Source organism: Crocodylus siamensis, chromosome 1 (assembly GCF_052110815.1).
Source record: "Crocodylus siamensis isolate JL-2025a chromosome 1, ASM5211081v1, whole genome shotgun sequence".
In the NCBI taxonomy this organism is placed as follows: Eukaryota; Metazoa; Chordata; order Crocodylia; family Crocodylidae; genus Crocodylus; species Crocodylus siamensis.
In genome coordinates this window covers 56,623,752-56,640,800 of record NC_143395.1, presented here as the reverse complement: position 1 = coordinate 56,640,800, position 17,049 = coordinate 56,623,752, and the positions used below count along the sequence as shown (strand labels likewise).

At 42.2% G+C, this 17,049-nt stretch overlaps 1 protein-coding gene and 1 long non-coding RNA gene across 3 annotated transcripts in view; one reads left to right on the top strand and one right to left on the bottom strand.

Moving 5' to 3' along the window:
• The window catches only part of SMAP1 (small ArfGAP 1), a 206,674-nt gene that overhangs the window by 13,371 nt on the left and 176,254 nt on the right, over positions 1 to 17,049 (bottom strand). For both annotated transcript variants that reach the window (XM_090034686.1, XM_090034692.1), the window contains one exon: positions 10,562 to 10,689. In XM_090034686.1, the coding sequence (XP_089890812.1) occupies positions 10,562 to 10,689 (128 nt within the window). The remainder of the gene's footprint in view (positions 1 to 10,561; positions 10,690 to 17,049) is intronic.
• Positions 1 to 17,049, top strand: part of LOC149872812 (uncharacterized) — a 74,173-nt gene that overhangs the window by 9,367 nt on the left and 47,757 nt on the right. The gene's annotated exons all lie outside the window — the stretch shown is intronic.

Sequence of the window (17,049 nt, the reverse complement as noted above, 5' to 3'; positions counted from 1 at the left end):
TTGGTCCATGGGCTAAACTGGGCCCTGGAGACTCCACACCTGCCCTGCACACCCATACATCAGGATTCAGGTCTTCCACCTGACCTAGGGCACAAAGCTATGGCCCATTTATGGGCCAAATGATATAGCGCCATGAGCTGTATCTGGCCCATAGGCTGGGGGTTGAGCACCCTTGCATTACCCAAACAAATTTATTATCAAATCTTATATATTGAACAGTATTACAACATGGAATCTTTCTTTTCCAAAACCACAATGCAAATTAATGATGCTTGGACTCTGCACTGTGCTTTCATGAATGTTTATGATGCTTTTGAAAGTGGGACTTAAGATCCTCAATCATTCAGAGACTTCTGAAAATGTTGCCCTACCTAAACTTGTTAGCCCCATAACACAGAACACTACAGGTTTTCCTCACCAACCATGGTTTTGAGTATTCACGGTTAATATTATGTATACTACTTTGGCTATCATGGCATAGTAACCACAGTTTTCCATGGCTGCATATCAGCCAGCCAAGCCCCTGGCCCTACTCATGCCTTTCCTCCCTCCCTCCCCAGCCCCCTCTCCCCCAGTCGGAGGTGGCACCCAGCCCTGCTGGAGGTGCGTATGGTGCGTATGGTGGCATGGCGGGAAATAGCAGGCTCACTCACCACTGTTCCCCGCTGAGCAGAGAAGCCATGTGGGAATCTCCTCGCCTGCCGCTGCTCACCCCGGTGATGTGCCTCCTGTGCCTGCTGCTGGTTTCAGGAGCACAGCCCTGCACCACTGCCCTCAGTGCAGCGCCACGTGTAGGAGGCACGTTGCCAGGGCAATGTGGGGCGAGCAAGCAGTAGCGAGTGAGGAGATCCTTGTGCAGCTTCTCTGCTCCCTGCCACACCAGGGTCACAGGGGAGGGAAGCAGGGTGGCAGGGAACAGCAGCCCTGGTCGTGGCTCAATTCGAGTCCAGCAGCTCATCCAGGGGTGTGGACAGGTGGCTCTGCTACCTCTGGGCTTGGATTGTCCCATGACACCTCCTTCCAATTCCTATTTACACATCCAATTGCCTTTTTGTCCACATCACTGCACTCAGTGTTTGGCTGATTATGCATCATCTCCCCAAGTTCCTTTTAGAATTCACTAGTTTCCCCTCCAACTCATCCTGAAAGCAAGGCCTGCATTCTTATTTTCTAAGAATATCTTAATGTTGGGCTATATTAAAATGTGGACTGTCCTCTTCAGTCTCCCAGTTTCTGGCTCATCTACAAATTTTAAATCTGTGACTATTTATCTTGTCTTCCAAATCACTGATAAAAAGGTTAAATACAGGGTCAAGAATTGATCCACAATTTTATAAGTTTCTAGTAAAATCATACACTAGATGGAAATCTCATGTTTAGTATTTCAATTAGCAGAATAAATAATGCAAATCACTTATAAGACTATGTTGGTAAGGTAGATGCATGCAAACATTGTGGGTTCATGCATCTTGGGACAAAGAATGCAGGCCACACTTACTGCCTATTTTAATCCATTCAAATCAAAGCTTGAAACCTACAGTTTTTAATTCACTTCAATCTTGTTCTTGCTTAATCAAAGTGTGTGATACCAAGTCAAATGCTTTACAGAAGTCTATTACATCAACATCATTACTGCCATCAACCAAATTTGTACTCTCAAAAAGAAGATTAAGTGAATTTGACATGATCTGTTTTCCATAAGTTCATGTTGAATGGTATTAATTACATTTCCTTCATTTAATTCCTGATTAATCAAGTCCTGCATCAGCCATTCCATTATTTTATGTCAGATCAATGTTAAGCTAATAGATCTATAATTAGCTGGGTTGTCTTTTCTTACTTTTTTTCAATATTAGTATTCTTCCAGTCATCTAGAAGCTCTTACAATTCCATGGCTTACTGAAAGAAATTAATGTTAGAAGTCCAGAAAGCTTTTCATCCAACTCATTTAAATTTCTTGAGGCAAGTTCTTTTTAGAATTGGCAAGTCCATATATCTACCTTTAGTAACTGCTGTTTAACATTCTCTTTGCCTACTGTTGTAGTAGAAAATATTTCATCACCACCATCATCAGCATCTAATTTTTTCCCAAATATAGAACAGAAATATTTAATGATTGCTTCGACATTTTTATTGCTTATAATACTACCATTTCCATTGTTAGTATTGATTTTACACCAGAAATGTATTTAAAATTCCTTATTTTTCTTGATTTTTGTTCCATAGAATTTTTCTAATCTCCTTTTCTTCTCCTTATCTATTTCCTACCATTATTAGCTTTTGAATTATACCTGTTAGTAACAACTTATCCTCTTTTCCAACCCCTCCCCCCCCAGTATTAGTTTGGTTTCTTAAACAGTATACCCTTCTTTCTCAATCGTAAGGTTGTGCCTTCTTTGGTTATCTTGTAAAATCTAAAAGTAATTTCTCATTAACACTTGCATTTTTCTAAGGCTCTAAGGTAAGGCAGTTAGTTAGAGCCTCTTTCAACTGGTGTAACTGATAATTGTTTTCAGCTTTGGGAAATTAACATTAAAATACAGGGGGATCTATATCATCACCAGGGATCCTAGTGTTCCCTGATAATAAAATCACAAATTCTCTGATAAAACCCCCAAATCCATGATTCAAATCAAAGCCCCGCCCCAGCTTGCTGGTGCCCCTCTTCCCCCTGCCCCCAGCCCTACTCATGCCTGTCACTCCCCCTCCACAGCCTTGCTGGTGCCCCTTGCCCCCCCCCACTCACAGCCCCTGCTCCCCCAGCCCTGCTGGAGGGGGCCCCCACCTGCCAGGGCTATGGGTCCAGGGACCCAGGTAGGAGGGAGGAGGCTGCTGCAGTGGAGCAAAGCCTCTTGCACCCCTTCCCCCCCCCCCACAGGCTCGGAGGGCTAGATCCACACTGTGGTGTGCACACCCTAGGGGGGACATGCCCCCCAGATCTATGCGTGGGGCAGGGGTGACTTCAAGCAACTCAGTCACCTGTGCTTCAACTACCACTTCATTTTTAAAGTTCTAACATGAATTTCTCTTTATTGTCAAGACAAGGTTTGACAGTTTCTGCCTATGTTGGATGTTATACTTTTTAAGTGTTATTTAGGAAAAGCAAGGATGTTTTAGTACTAACACCACAATCTGAAAGTGATATTCTGAAAGTCCCCCATGATAAAGTTCCTTTCCACCCTACTGCCCCCCCCCAGTCATAAGCAGATGATTAAGCTGGTCGTTCTCTTCTCCAGTGTGATTTTTTTGGGAAAGAAGCCAGTTGAACAAATGGGGTAATAATCTGCTTATCTATTAATCTATTGATCCCTAGTCACTGAAAAAAAAAAAAATCACTTTCTTCAGAGCTGTCAGTTAAAAAGGAAACAAACAACACCATTTCTGTCAATGATATTTCCTTCCCCTTTTTGCTCGACAATTTCTTCCTACAGAAGAAAAACAATTTATTTTAACATTTAAAATCATGCAAATCATCATAACTGGGTTTCAGGAAGCCCAACTACTTGAAATTTATGCTTATAAGTGGGCAATTACAACTCTTTTCATTTCCCATGCTTCTGGCTTTGACTGATAAGCAACACACATATTCTCATCATATCCTTTGGTGTTCTAGCTAGCTTGTTCTCAACTGCATGATGTGCTCAAGGGGTGTTCAGTAGTTTCATCTTTTCACCTTTCTGTTTTGCTACAAGGTGCGCACTGACATTCCAGTCAGCCCACTCCTAAAGATGACTGGTTCCGTCTACTGAGATGTAAAGGCTCCATGTAGATTGTAGACCGATGTTCCACAAAACCAAAACCCTCAACCCTACACTATTTATTCAGCCAGCAGTACTTTTCCAGAATATTTTGTTTTCAGTCTTCCTTCGCTAGTATGACAAAAGAACTATGAAAAGTCACTTGGACATATTTCACACCTTCAACATCCTTCTGAGGTCCTATTAGACTTCTATTATCTTCAAGATATCCTGGAGCATCATTATTAGTGTAGATACAAGCAATATCCATGGGAATCCTTGTCTATCGGCTTCCAGATAGCAGTATGTTGTGTCCGTACCAAAATCCAGCACTGTACCCTGTATCCCACCTGCTCCTTGAAGTATGGTTCTTCTATATTTATTATTACAGAATCTCCAGGAAGGAACAGTTGTCTTCCTTGGATAGTTAATTTCTTTGAAGACATGTTGGAGCTTCTTATAAATTGGGCAGAGCAGCCTTCCAGAAACATCTTACACATTTGTGAGTTCCACTCAACCAGCTAAGAAACAGTCTGCAGTTTTCTACTGTCAAAATGATTTTTAATCTGCACAGGATTCTTCCTAGCCCTCTTCTGCCAAACTGCCCAACTTTATCTACTTCTCTACCAATAATCTTCTTGCATCTCGTAGTTATAAAACGCCAAACCTTAAGAACTCCTCAGTTTTTCTCATGCTCCATTAGTGGCTGCAGATGTCCTTCCAATCCAAGAATCTTTTCTTCCTTCACAGCCAACCTGTACTTTATAAGCAAGCCCCTTCAAAATTTTTCTGTCTGCTGAACTTACCACAAAAATAGCTGACTTCTGTGTTTATACTTTCCTGCTGAGCTTGAGCATCTCAATAACATGGACTGATTAAGCAGTCAAACAATTGCTTCAAGCCCAAGGGTCATAGCCAGACTCTGCTTATCAAGGCCAAAAAAATTAAATTTGTATTTCCTAGTGTTCTGGATGGAGCCTATGACCCAACTACATGACCCAAAGAGAGAAAACCAACCAACCAAATGCCCCACTCACCATGTTCTACCACCTCCAAACACAGGATTCTCACCTTCATCCTTCCCAATGCTTCTGTTTCACCTTTTTCCAGATCAGCAACATTACTATGCCTTGGAGCTGCACTAAGAAGCTTACAGACTGCATGGGGTGCAAATTAAAACTGGTGAATGAAGCCAATTATTCTCTCAGATAGGAAATGAAAACTTTATCTGTGACTGCATCCAGAGTTACTCTCACGTGCTGCAAATCCTGTGTAGGATAGCCTCTTTCCACGGTTTTAATAAATTGTGGTTCTTACAGGAAGGTTAGTTGTCTTCTGGGCTCTGAATATTACCTCCCCTGCCCTCACTTCAGAAAACTCTAATGAGCTACAGACGTTTATTAGTGGGTGAACGCTAATTTCTTGGTCCTGAAAGCCAGTTAGTACTTTGGTAAGCATTCTTAAGGATGATAATGGTGTTTCTTGCAATAAGCATACACATATACACTTGTGATGATGCTCTAGTTATATTTGGAAAGGTTTTCTCTATGTCTACTGATGGCAGAAGCCCTTGGCGAGTAAAATGATTATGGAATGTTTCAATCCAGAACACTGCCTTCTAAGAGTACATGTTGGAAATTTTCCATCCAGAACAGTGATTTTGCACCTTCAATTTACTTTGGTATAACCAAATATAGTACACAGAATTTCCACAACACATGACAAATTAACTGTTCCTAGAATGTGATTTCAGAAAATCACAAATTTGCTTTTTGGGCACTGGCACAGCCTAGATTCTATATCACTACACCTTCCTCAATGAGTCACTGCTAATTGGTAAAATAAGCACTGTTTCAGTTTGTAAAGGTGCTCCAGATAAACATTTCTGCAGAAGTAACTCTACAGTTTATTCTCTTGCTGCTCTTCCTTAATTAGCCATATTTTCATGCCATCAACAGTTTAGGAAACTGCAGCCAAATCCATTGACCTGCACAAGTAAAAGTGCACCACTTGTTGTATTAATGACTGTTGTCACCATGTTCCTCAGCACTATATCTCCATGTAACACAATGATTCAAAAATGCTCCTGGCAAAACTAATGGATGCCAGAAGAACTGAGAGTTCATAGGTTTGGCATCAACTCCAGAATTTCTGCAGGCATCCCAGTGTACATTACAAGTAAAGATGCACAACACATCTAGAAGAACAGTGAAGTAGTGCAGTGTAGGAATATATACCCTAGCTGCTAAAGAGTTAAGTTGAACTAATGCAGATACTAATGCTGCAGATAAAATGATTAGCAGGTAAAATACCATAGGAGTGAGACAGATACAGCTTAATTTGCATAAATTAAAATCACTACATTTTGAGTGAATAAACATCATTGATGGAATTTCACCTTGTAGACAGCATACATATGAAAGCTACTTCTGCAAGAGATTTTACCATTTGTTCCCTTATTGGTTTTCTGCCCTAACATTTTTAGGTCAAAGGCTGATATTTAATTATACATCTATCTTCCGCAACTGGAGACAAAGATGTCAGCAAACAACTATGTCAGATACCATGGAACATGCTGATGAGTATAAGGAATCCAGTAAAATGTTTGCAGCTGATGCTGATGAGGCATACAAATATCTTTTATGCAGCCTAAATTTTCTTATTCTTTGACCACAGCCTTTCAGCCAGGGTTCATTAAAAATGATTTTTTTAATGTTTAGATTGGAGTGTGTTGTTTTGTTGTTTAAATGATCTTTTTTCTTTTTAAAAACAAACATGTTTAAAGTGAAAACATTTTTGCAGTAAATTGAAAGAAGACTTCAACTTGATTACAATCTCTATAACCATTTAACTCAGAGCTTCTCAGCCTTTTTTAGACTGAAGTCACCCCCTTGGAAAAATGCCAGCTCTTAGGTTTCACTTATTTATATATTTATTTTTACAGAAAAAATAGAGTAACATTTCTATTGCAAACAACTCAGAAAGACCATAACAAGTCTGAATGTTTTTGACACTAGGGATTCCCATTACAAATTTCTGGGTTTCTCTCGTAAATCCTGTTTGCACACCTAACAGTGCTAATATTGTGTGCCTTGAGATTGAAAGCATCTCAAGGCACTCCAGGGTGTTGCATCATACTGGCTGCAAATCCCTAAACTAAAAACAGATATAATTAAGTCAGGAAGCTCTATAAAATCATTTGAGCTCCAAGCTGTGTGCTTAGCTACTCAAATTATGGTTTTGCGATTTTTGTGAACATAGCAAGAAAACAGTGATTTCTACCAATATTGTGAAAAACTGCAGTTTCCATGATTTTGCATGGAATTACTGGAACCCAAACCCCCCCTTACGAAAATAACATGACGACTCCCCAACAAGGGGGGGCAGGGAAGAGAAGCCACTGGCAAAGGGGAACAGCTAAGATGGCAGTTGCCCCCTTTTCCCTCAGCCACTAATTGGCTGAGAGGGCTGCCTTTCATGGGGCCCCACCCTTCTCTGCCAATCAGCAATGAGGGGTGGGGTTGCATGACAAGGTAGTCTTCTCTACCAATCAGCAGCAAGGGTAGGGCTGTGTGAGGGCCAGTACTCAGTGGTAAGAGGCAGGGCCATTGGGGCCCCTTGGCCAATCAGCTGGGAGCTCACCAAGAAAAGACCATGAAAATGGTGCCAGGCAACCTGAGTAGTCTGTGATTTTTCCTTTGCCTTGGCGTGCCTTAAACAGATCCCTATATATGAAGAATGAACCAAGGGTAAAATGTATGACTTTTGAGGCCATGCTTTACAATTATGGCACACTAGGTCAAATAAGAGCCAGTCCTGACAGGGAGCCAAGAGGTAAGCTACAGGATGCAAGAGACTGGGATCTGAGATCTGGCCTGGGGCCCGAGAGGCAGAATTATGCATCTCGTTAGGATCCTCCACGAAGCCTAAATTGCTGGTCTCCAACATTTATTTGACAGATGCTCTCTACCAGAGCTCTCACTGGCTCAGTTATCAAATTATAAACATTTATGACTATACATCCATCATGGGAAAAAAAAGAAACACTCATTAACTATCACTTCATGTTTGAAGAGCTGCCCAAGTAATTTATGGGTACTATTTATTGTCAAGAGACTGGGTTATCTTAGCCTCTTAAGTACCAGTCACGTTCCACTTTCACATTAAAAAAATGTTCCAGGCTATTGTGAAATATTAAGTTGAATTCAAACTCTAGTTAGACCTTTTACTCACTAAATCAGTTGGAAATGTGAAGCATATTTTGATAAGAAAAGTTGGTTTCCAAAACATTTATGGTTCTTTTGTGTAATTAAAATAAACTTTACATGGTTTACATGGCTTCGTAGATTTAATTAAATTAAATTAGCTACTATCCTAATGTAACTACTTGACAAACTGCAGGCAAAAAGTGAATTATTTAGGGAATAAAGTTTCTACATGTAAGGCCTCTAGTAAGTTAAAGTCTCCATTTTTTTATGATTATACCAACCAACAAGAATGTACCCGTCTTTAGAACATAAAACTGAAGCACAAGCAAAAAGTTAATTTAAAAAGTCTGTCCACTTGGCAATTTAATCCATTCTGTCAAAGACAATGAAAGATCTTTCTCCCCCACAGAAAAAGTTTGGGTTTTTCAGAGGTTATGAGATACTACCAGACAGAATGATTTTGCAGTGGCTATGGCTACTTGTATTGCCCCTTTATATACTCTTTGAAAATTAGATTTGGGGGAGAAAGTTATTTACAGTAGATTTCAACAATAAATGGCAATCTTCTTTGACTAGACTTAGGAGCAACCAGATGCTTACAGCTGTTTTGGCTGGATGTAGACTTTCTATTCCAAGGGCTAAAAAATGTTGCCCAGCTTGTCTAGGATTTTTGGAAGACACTATTCATCATGCTTTAGAATGTTTTTTATATAACAACATAAAGAGAACCAATTTATCACTGTTCTTGCAGAAATTGATATACTTTTCAAACAAGCAGAGAGAAACTAATCTGGCTTTTCCAGCAAACCATCTTGCAATTTTTTGCTAGTGCAGCTGAAGCTATTAGAGTTGAACAACCTTTACTGTTGATATGATTGATAAATTTTAACACTATATCTGATTTTACTGTGTCAATTGTGGATCTATGTACAGCATTTTTATAGATTCATGATATGATTTACTACTATATTTATACTAATAATGTTTTTATAATGGTTGATTCTATTTTATTATACTTGTATTTCTGTTATTTTGCTTAAATTTATTAGTATTATGGTTGTATGTTTTTCATGTTGTTTTCAGGAGCATGGTTTTCAGCCAGAATCCTTAATAAACTAAACTAATCCATTCTGACTTCAGTCTGCTGATCTATGTTAAAAAAGCTCTTAAATGGCAGAATCACACCCAGGTAGCTTTTCTCAGCTTTTTCACGTCATTTGAAATTGTGGTAGCTCTAGAAAACTAATTCACACCTCAGTGATACTCTACTGAAGGTTGTAGTGATTTTGCCATCCACACTTGTCACTGGTCTCCTGTGAATACTGGGGATCTAACAGAGGCCCAAGGTCCCATCAACAAAGGATGCAGAAATGCTACATGGCACATTTTCTCGCCTTCCTCTGTTTAAGAAAAAGAGATTTCTACACCTGAACAAATGAATCCTGTTGGTTCCCTTGACTTGATTTTTGAGAAGGAACTTGGAAAAAAGGGTGAAGAAAAGCAACTGTTGTAGAGTAAATTAGTACAGACAACCTTATATTTTGATTATCCAGTGAGTCCAATTATGTAAGTATACTAAAACTTTATCTTAGAAAAACATCCACGCTTCCATTTTTTGCAGCAAGCTTGCAATACGCAACAGAAAGAAACATCTATAGAAGTACTTTTTCCTTCATTCCACAGAATTACACTGAAGTTCACTGAGCTAAATGCTAATGACTCTTCCCCTTCTCAACGTTTCTCCTTTGGAAATGTTTGGCAGTATATCAAATGACTGAACATTTTGAAGAGGGGTAGAAGCTCCCCACATAAATATAGAATATGGTCTCAGTATCCCAATTCCTCCATGCTTCTTAGATCATGTGATTTCTCTCTAAGTTACAAGGGAGTGGGAGGTACAGGAGAGAGCAGTGCAGCACAGAACTGGTGGTGCCTCGGTTCTCCCCCTGCTACCTTCTGCTTCCAAAGATTCACTCTCACTTTCAGATAATTGCCTTTTCCTGATGTCAGCTGATGTAGTAATGGTCTCAGGACAGAGTTAAAAACTTTGCAAAAACGTATTTATAGAAAAAAATAAAAAATACATTACAAAACCATATTAAAAATAAAAGTATCCTTAAACAGCAACTTGAACGTACTACATTTAACAGTAAGAGAAAAACATCCACTTAAATTGTATCCATTTTCCCCCCAAACAGGGGAAATTAAGTAGTTTAGCAGATTGGCAAAGAGGGATTTTCACATCAAGCTCACTAGATGAAATCCACTGTAGCTCTATAGGCAGCACAAGCTGCTGAAATAAAACAGCAGCTGAGTGGCTACATATAAATAGATGGTGTTTTTTTACTACTTTTTATTGCGCAGATGTCCACAGTACAAAAACAGACAACTGGCTCCCCCTTGACACTCAGGTGAAAGACTAAACTTTTCAAAGCAAGGCTCTCTTCATTGCATATCGCTGGTTTAAAAAAATGTGGAGAAACTTTTCTTGTTATATGTACATCTATAAAAGGCAGACAATAGCAATCACTGAATATTAACCTAGCATGTTTCATGAATACAATACATGAGACTGTGGTAGAAGTTAATGTGCATATACATATTTCTAAAGTGTACCTGAGCAGAAGTGCCAGCAGCTGCTGGCAGAGGATTGGAGATCATTGGGCCAAAGATATCCAAGTCATCATTCAGTGTTGTCATAGCAGTGGCACTTCCATTTGTAATAAGTGCTTCAGGTGGACCATCTTAAAAAGAAAATGGACTGAAGTTTTAAAGTAGAACGAATAAATAAGGAAATCACTTTAAACAGTCAAGTATTAAAAACAGCACCTGATTTTGCCAGAAACTTTCAAAGCACCTCAGAAACATTAATTCTGAGTTTGTCAAAAAAATGTTCCAGAGGAACTCTGTAGTCTGACAACTGCGGCACACTAAAGTACCCTGTTCAATAGAACACTTTTGTATAGTACTGTCATTTTTCAAAATTTTATTCAAACACTTCCCAGCATTATAATTTAATAGGAAGTTAATTATCATCTCATACCCACCTAGAAAAAAAATGGGTTACTGGATATTATGTTAATCTGAACTCCTTAAAAGTTAAAATGTTTATAAACATTGAGCTATTTAGTGCGCCAGATTTATTCAGAATACTGTACAAACATTCTTGAAGTGAGGCAAAAATTTTCCTTCCCACCATAGTGAAATACTTTATTTAGCAGTACAGTATACTTGATGTATATGCATGCCAGATAAATGTATAGCTCACTTAACTGTATAATACTGTGTTGATTTCTTGCCATTGCTTGCATTGTAACAAACTCTGAATATCTACCTATGAGTTACTGCAGAAACACTTAAGTGCATAACTTCTTTCACTTCCACTGTCTACTTTAATAAATTAATTGGATTCCTTAACTGCATAGCTATTGTAACTGTAACTATCTGCTTTGTAATTAGCTATACTCTGACTATCCCAGGAGAAGTAAATGGGAAGCAACTGTCAAAGGGCTGCTATTTGAAGCTGTGAAAATGATGGGAGCTTGTTTTACAGCTGTCATCTCCCCATCATTTTCATGGCTTCTAACAGGCACATTGGGGCTGCTATGAAGCCTTGAAAATGAGAGATGCTAGTCCATTGCAGACCTGCTAGTACTACAACTAAGTACTACAACTGTACATTTAAAATAAGAAGCGTTTAACACTGGGCTCAGTAAGGGCACAGCAGCCTTAAGCAGAGTCCTGAAACTGAAGTAAATGGAGAACAAGATACAGGTGTACATAGGAATTGACAGAAATAAAACCATTTTATTTGCCCTACACAGAGTCTGCAATCCATGGTTCTGGACTCTCGACAGGTATATAATTTAGGGGTGCACCAATAGAGATTTTTGGAGCCGATACCTATAGCCGATTTTTAAGGAGACATAATGGCCAATACCAATACAACCTTTGATACCAGCCCAGCACCTTGGAGAGCTGTATGCAGCTGGTAAGTCTGGTGTGATGGAAAGGGATGGGGGAAGGAAGGGGTGTAGGGGTGCAGATCATGGCCCCCAGTGAGGGAAAAGTGGGGCTGGGGCAATTGCTGCCCAGCCTGTGCAGGAAAGGCTCATCCGGCACTTGTTCAGTTGTCTGGCGGCTCCTCCTGCTTGTCCGGGGGGAGGTGGGGGCAAGCTACTGCCATGGATAACAGCTTCACAGGAGGTAGTGGGGAGACTGTGCTGGGGTTCAATATGATGTTGCTGCTGCCAGAGAACATTTCAATGCTGAACTGTCTGCGATCGGAAGTGAAGCTGAGGCTCAGCTACCATGGTGGTGCTGAAAGAATAGCAGTATTTGTAAACTTGATGCAGCTAACTATTCATCACTTGGTTCCAGTAGCACTGATGAATGCAGCAGTATCAATTCCTAGGAGGGATATTTGTAAATTATAACCCCTGTTCCAGTATACTCCCCACATTTTGTACTCCAGGCTGAAGGTCTCGAGACAGAGATATAGGTTGTAGCCATGTTGGTCTAAGGACATAGCCATACAAGGTTCTTAGGGTAAATCCAATATCTTTTATTAGACCAACCCAAATAGCTGGAAAAAGTCTTCTTTCCAAGATTTCAGATACAAATACCCTTCATCAGGCTGAGGAAGCATCTCCATTTAGCCTGTACTCTTCCCGGATGGAACAATAAAGAAGCCAGAAACCAGTGCACATATGCAAGAAATCCAGTCAGTGAAAATGTAAACTGAGATAGTCAATGGGTGAGAGAGGTTTTGGGGGGAGTTGGGGGGTGGAGAAGAGAATGAATATAGCTGGTAATTAGTAGAGAGATTACCTGAGGAGTCAGATGTTAGGCAAGTTATAACATGTCATAAATCCAATGTTTATTTTTATTCCATGATTTTTTGTATTCAGTAGGTTGATGAAATGAAGTTCACTGCCTCATCTGTGAAAAGTGTTTTGTAAATTCTCTTTGGCCAAGGCCAGAACTTACACACAAACTGGTTTAAGTGATCAGAAACTGATTTAAACCTGTAACAGAACAGAAGCTCAGTGCACATGAGCCAGTTTCAAAATGGCTGAAACTGGTTTAAAATAAACCTGGCTGAATGTAGCATCAGACTTAACTGATTTAGGTCAAACCAGTTTATGAAAACTTCTGTCCCAGACCCCTTCCTGGTTCAAGTTAAATCACAGTTCCCAGCATACTTTCCAGCCTTGGGCTGGGCTGGACTGTGCTATTTGCTCTAGAGAGCAGGGTTGGACTAGCCCCTCTGCTCTTTAGTTGGAACAGTGAGGGCTGCCTGACAAAGGCTGGGGGAGGGGGAACAAACCCAGCTGGGGATGCAACTCAGCCTATGGGGCGGGGGACTGCCCCCCCCCCAGCAAACCCCACTAGTGCTGTTAAATACCCCTTCCCCTGCTCAAACTTACTGCTGGCTGTGACTGTGGACTACAAATTCCACAGGCATCTGGAAGCATGAAGAGGAAGTAATGAGCAACCCTGTAGAGTCCTGCCACTGTAATTCTGGACTGCAAATCCCAGAAACCTTGGGGGCAACATGAAGAGGAAGTGAACACAGCCAGAGAGCTGTGCTCTAGCACCCCCCGACTTCTGGCCTGAGCCACTGCAGGCATGTGGCTGCATGTCATGAACCAAAGGTAAAGATCTGTTCACTTCTGTTTCAATTCAATCTGTGCAGTTTAAACTAACCTGCAAAGACTGAATCAATTCAGCCTTTGGCTTTTTGACTCTCTGTATACAGCCCTTGAGGATTAGGACTGAGAGACTGGAAAAAGCATGGGCAACTGGTGCTGCCTTAGTCAGGGGGGCATGTACCCCCCCCTTGTGACCAGTCCCAGAGAGGGTGCGTCCCCCTGGGCAATCTCAACAGCTGATCACTGCGTTTGCTACAGCTCCTTCCAGGAGGGGCTGTGGCTGCTTCTGGGAGCATGCGCTGGCAAACCACCACAGCCCCTCCTGAAAGCAGTCACAGCAAGCGCCGTGACTGGCCAGCGCTTGTGGGGCGGGGGGTGGTACTGGCATTCCTGCCTGCTCTCCCTGCCTATCGCCTAAGCAGTGAGCACAGCCATCAGGGGGTGCACGTGCATCCCAGTGCACCCCCTGCATGTTGCTACTGGGAAAGAATGATTTTCTTGTGAGAAATGTGCCCCCACAGATAATTGGGTATTCTTGTCTTTGATAGATTTTCAGCATGCGTTCATTCTGGTATGCAGCTGTTGTTTGGTTTCTCCTACATATTTTCCATCAGGTCATCTGGTGCATTGGATGAGATATTACATTTCTGGAGGTGCAGCTGTAACATCTAGGAATGTTGATGGTTCTCTTTTGGGGTGTAGTAATTCTGGGGGTGGTGGAGATATATGTTGGCAGGTTTTACATTTCTTGTCATTGCATGGTCTGGATCTATTCTGTAATATACAGCCAAGCCCCACAATAACACTGAATGCCCATACCACTGAATGTGCACTGAGAACACTCATGATCATCACTTCACAAATCTCAAAAGGGCTTTTACTCAAGGAGGTCACTCCTCCAGGGAGATGGATTGCACTTTGAAAGACCAACCCTGATAGCACATGAAGAACTACTGGAGTATGGAAGGAAAACCCCTATGAATCGCAAACCAAGGGTTATGACGCATCACCCTCCCCCGGAACCTATACGGAAAATCCTCAAACAACTCCAACCCGTACTAGAAGAAGGCCCAATTCTTAAAGAGATCTTTGAACAAGCACTGAACACACCTCACCAACCTCATCACCAGAAGCAAACTTCCTATGGCCCAAAACAGACCAAATGGATCCAGGCCATGCCATGAGAAAATATGTAAAACCTGCCAACAAAACCTCTCAGAATTAGTAGAGAGCATGCAGAAGAGCACGCATGCTCGAGACTAGAAACAATAGATCTTCCAATATGTAGGAGGCTCTTATAATAGGAATGATTTCTTTTCCAATATCCTCACAGAGTAAGATGAACAGTAACTGCTGAATTCAAGAGACTTAGGTTTCATAACAGGGAAACATTTCTAACCATAAGAACAATTAGACCATTAATGACAGAAGATCTCTAAGAGCACTTGAATCAAGCCAGTTACTTGCTGAGTGATTATCCTTGGACCAGACAGTTGTTCAGACATTAGGAATGCCATTTACTGGGTCAGTATAACAGGGAACCCTTGCCCTGTTACTGTGGGAAGGCTATGGGGCCAGCAGGACCAGCAAAGGCTCTTTAAGAACAAGGTCTTTGGGTCCTGGAGGGAAGCCCTAAAATTGTAAAGGAGTACTGGATAAAGGAGAGATTCAAACTGAATAAAATATCTCCTGCTAAGAATTTTGCAAGACCCATTGGTCCTAAAGCAGGGATTGCCAACCAGCAATTGTGATCGACTGGTTGACTGCAGAGTCTCTTTTGGTTGAACCTGGGCTGGGCGCATGCACACACACCCGCCCCCTCCCAGCCCAACAGATCAGTCTGTAGGGGAGGGAAGGGGCAGGGTCCAGATGGAGGCCACCGTGGTGAGGGATGGATGGAGTGCAGCACAGCCAGGAGCAGTGGAAGGCAAGTGGGGCCTCAGCCTATCCAGGTGGCGGAAGGATTGGAACTTGGGGGCTGGTCCAGGGGCATGGGGGAGGATGGTCCCCCATGCCCCTGGACCAGTACATACTCCGGTGGATGGCCTTCTATGTCACATGTGCCCACACTCCAGTGGAGGCCCTGGGGGCATGTGCCCCCCCAATCTCTGAATGCAGTGGAGGTGGCTGCTGCCCGCTGCAGCTAGCCATGTAGAGGCATGGCTCAGCCCAGTAGCAGGACTCATATGGGGTCAAGCCCCAGCACAGCCAGGTCTCATAAAATCTGCTCATCCAGGGGAATGGGGGTGGGGTGGGGAAGGGGGCCTTCCGCCACTGGGTGCACCCTGGCAGAGGCCCCGGGGGGCCATGGCCCCCTACCTGTGCTCGGAGCACAAAGGGCAGCCCACAGCAGCAGCCACCTGTACCCTGCACAGAGATGGGGGGAGGGGAACATGTCCCCTGGGCCTCCACCTCAGTGAAACCAGCAGCAGGAGCCCCCTCCACACACCCCTGGTAAAGCAGATAGTCCCAGACCCCACTGGGACAGGGCCTGACACCACATGTGCCCTGCTGCTTGGAGGATGTGGCTTAGCCCAGCGGCAAGACTCATATGGGGTTGGGTCCCAGCCCTGCCTGGTCTTGGAAGATCTGCTCATCCAGGAAGTGGGGCTGGGGCAGGCACTGTATGGCTGGGGCGGGGCACGGGACAAAGCCATGAGCGGTTCATCTGGGGGGTGTGGCCGGGGGGGGCACACACTTTTGGAGAGCATGGGGGCCGTGTGCCTGGGATCTGTGTGCAAGGGAGGGTGGGCTGGGGTCAGGGTCTTTTAAGTCCTAAAAAGGACCGACCAGAAGAGTGAGATGTAGTTATCCTCATTTTGGTGTCCTTGGATGCTTGCGTACAGTGCACACCAGGATGTACACTTTTAGATGAAGCCTCCACCACTTTTTATTCTTCTCAAAGAAGTAGTAATATATGGGACATTATTCAGGAGCACATCCCTTTTCCTAGATGAAAGGGCATCTGGAGTGTCCAATGAAGCATCACAAAGAGCAGGGAACACCAGGGACTGTCACATAGCTGGTGCCCCTGTACGAAAGGGTGGGGCAGAATCTAGTGTTTCAATGAATAGCAATCAAAAAATGGTCCCTGTCCTTCTAGTGTTTAAATAGGCATGATTATTATGAAGCATGAACAAGTAGTTAATTGTACTAATAACTAATTCTAAATAATGACTGTATAGAGTACAACACAGATGGACAATGCAGAGGCCCTGCCATGCATAGAAAGATAGCACAAAGACAACTGGGGAAAGAGGAGTAATGCAAGAATATCCAAGGTGTCACCATGACCACAAAAATCAAATCTCCCATGCAGGCAGTGCATTTACACCAAGAGTAGAATCCATGTGAACCATCAAGGAATAATAACTTATGCATCAAATTTGGTTATTCTATGCCACCAAAAACATATGATCATAGGATTATATTATGCTATTATAAAAAAAA